General features: G+C 61.4%; 1 protein-coding gene across 1 annotated transcript in view; it reads right to left on the bottom strand.

Annotated features, from left to right (window-relative positions):
- Window positions 1-193: 193 nt before the first annotated feature.
- CHLRE_05g230803v5 (uncharacterized protein) overlaps window positions 194-1,479 on the bottom strand; it is a 2,692-nt gene continuing 1,406 nt past the window's right edge. Inside the window, exons 5-6 of the mRNA XM_043062129.1 lie at window positions 1,086-1,188; window positions 194-810 (exon numbers count right to left, since the gene is read on the bottom strand). Coding sequence (XP_042924584.1) covers window positions 754-810; window positions 1,086-1,188 — 160 coding nt within the window. The 3' untranslated portion in view covers window positions 194-753. The remainder of the gene's footprint in view (window positions 811-1,085; window positions 1,189-1,479) is intronic.

Below are 1,479 nucleotides of genomic sequence, written 5' to 3'. Positions count from 1 at the left end.
CTGCTCTGCTTGCAAGGGCATCAGGAGGACGAAGTCAGAGGACAGCGCAACCTCCTTGTCAGCCGTTCGTATCTACCGCATCTCTTGTTGCTGGGTATTGTTGCTGCGAAATGCATGCTGCGGCCTCCGGCGGCGGTGCAAACGACGGCGCCCACAACCCCTCCGCCCCCCCCCCCACAACTTCTTGACTATCAGGACCTATTTCGGGCAAATAACTGCCCCCGCTCACCATACCACACCGGACCATACATACCGGACCATACACACCGGACCACACCGGACCATACCATACCGGACCACAAGATGTCGTACCGGACCGGACCAAACCTTACTGGACCACACCTCTGCCGTATGCCACGCCCCCCCGCCACGGGAACCCCGTGAGTACCCGCTGACACCCCTGACACCCCACCTTGTCGCCTGCCTGTGCTTGCCGCCTACCCGCCCCGCGCTTGCCCCCGTCTGACCGTCCCTGCATCTGGATGCCCCCTATGCGTGCGGGGCATCCAGGCTGGCAGTGCCTGTGGGGAGCCGTACGCGGCCCGCACACTGCCCAGCACCCCGTCATCTCTCCCCTAACCGGTCCCCATGCCACCCACATCTACCTCTTAACCCGTGCCTCACACCCTCTCTGCCTCTTTCGCCGCCTGGGCTTGTGTGTAGTCTTGTCTTTGTTATCCCTTCTTTATCCTACTGCCGACGCACCTCGGCCCTTGCACTGTGCCCTGCACTTCCGATTTTTGCACTTCCCCTTTACCACATGCCGCGCTCCTGGCCCGACGCTCCCTGCCTGGCGTCGGGGCTGCTTTCCTGGTCGTCAGGTAAGTTGTGGGTTTTATTTGTCGTGTCCGCGTGCCTGTCCTGTGCTGTGGTGCGCGCCACCAAGCCCGGGCGGCGACATTTATCGCCGGCGCCGCTCGCCCTGCTGCTCCACGGAGCCTCGGCCCCCTCCCCTAAGTATTATCGCTTGCAACTGTCGCCCCTGCCTGTGCTCCGCTAGTTTGGCTAGTCTGGGCTGGTATCTACAACACTTCCCATCACCCAACCCCCCGCCGCCTCCCCGCCCCTACGCACGCCCCCCTCACCTCCACCAGTTCGTTGTAGCTGGCGGCGTGGGCCGGCTCCCAGTCCAACAGCGCCACACGCCGCACCAGGCGCGGCAGCAGCAGCAGCTCAGACTTGCTGGCCCTGGGGGGGGGGCGGGGGAAGTGTGTGTGTGTGTGTGTGTGTGTGTGTGTGTGTGTGTGTGTGTGTGTGTGTGTGTGTGTGTGTGTGTGTGTGTGTGTGTGTGTGTGTGTGTGTGTGTGTGTGTGTGTGTGTGTAGGGGGAGTTGTAAGTAGCAGCCCTGGGGGTTACAGTCATGATCATTTAAGAAGTGAACGCGTAGGGGAGAAAGAGAGAGAGAGAGAGAGAGAGAGAGTGTGTGTGTGTGTGTGTAGGGGAGAGTGTGTGTGTGTGTATATGTGTGTGTGTGTGTGT

This window comes from Chlamydomonas reinhardtii, chromosome 5 (assembly GCF_000002595.2).
Source record: "Chlamydomonas reinhardtii strain CC-503 cw92 mt+ chromosome 5, whole genome shotgun sequence".
NCBI lineage: Eukaryota > Viridiplantae > Chlorophyta > Chlorophyceae > Chlamydomonadales > Chlamydomonadaceae > Chlamydomonas > Chlamydomonas reinhardtii.
Note: the sequence above shows the minus strand (reverse complement) of the source record. Positions and strands in the feature narration are given on the sequence as shown.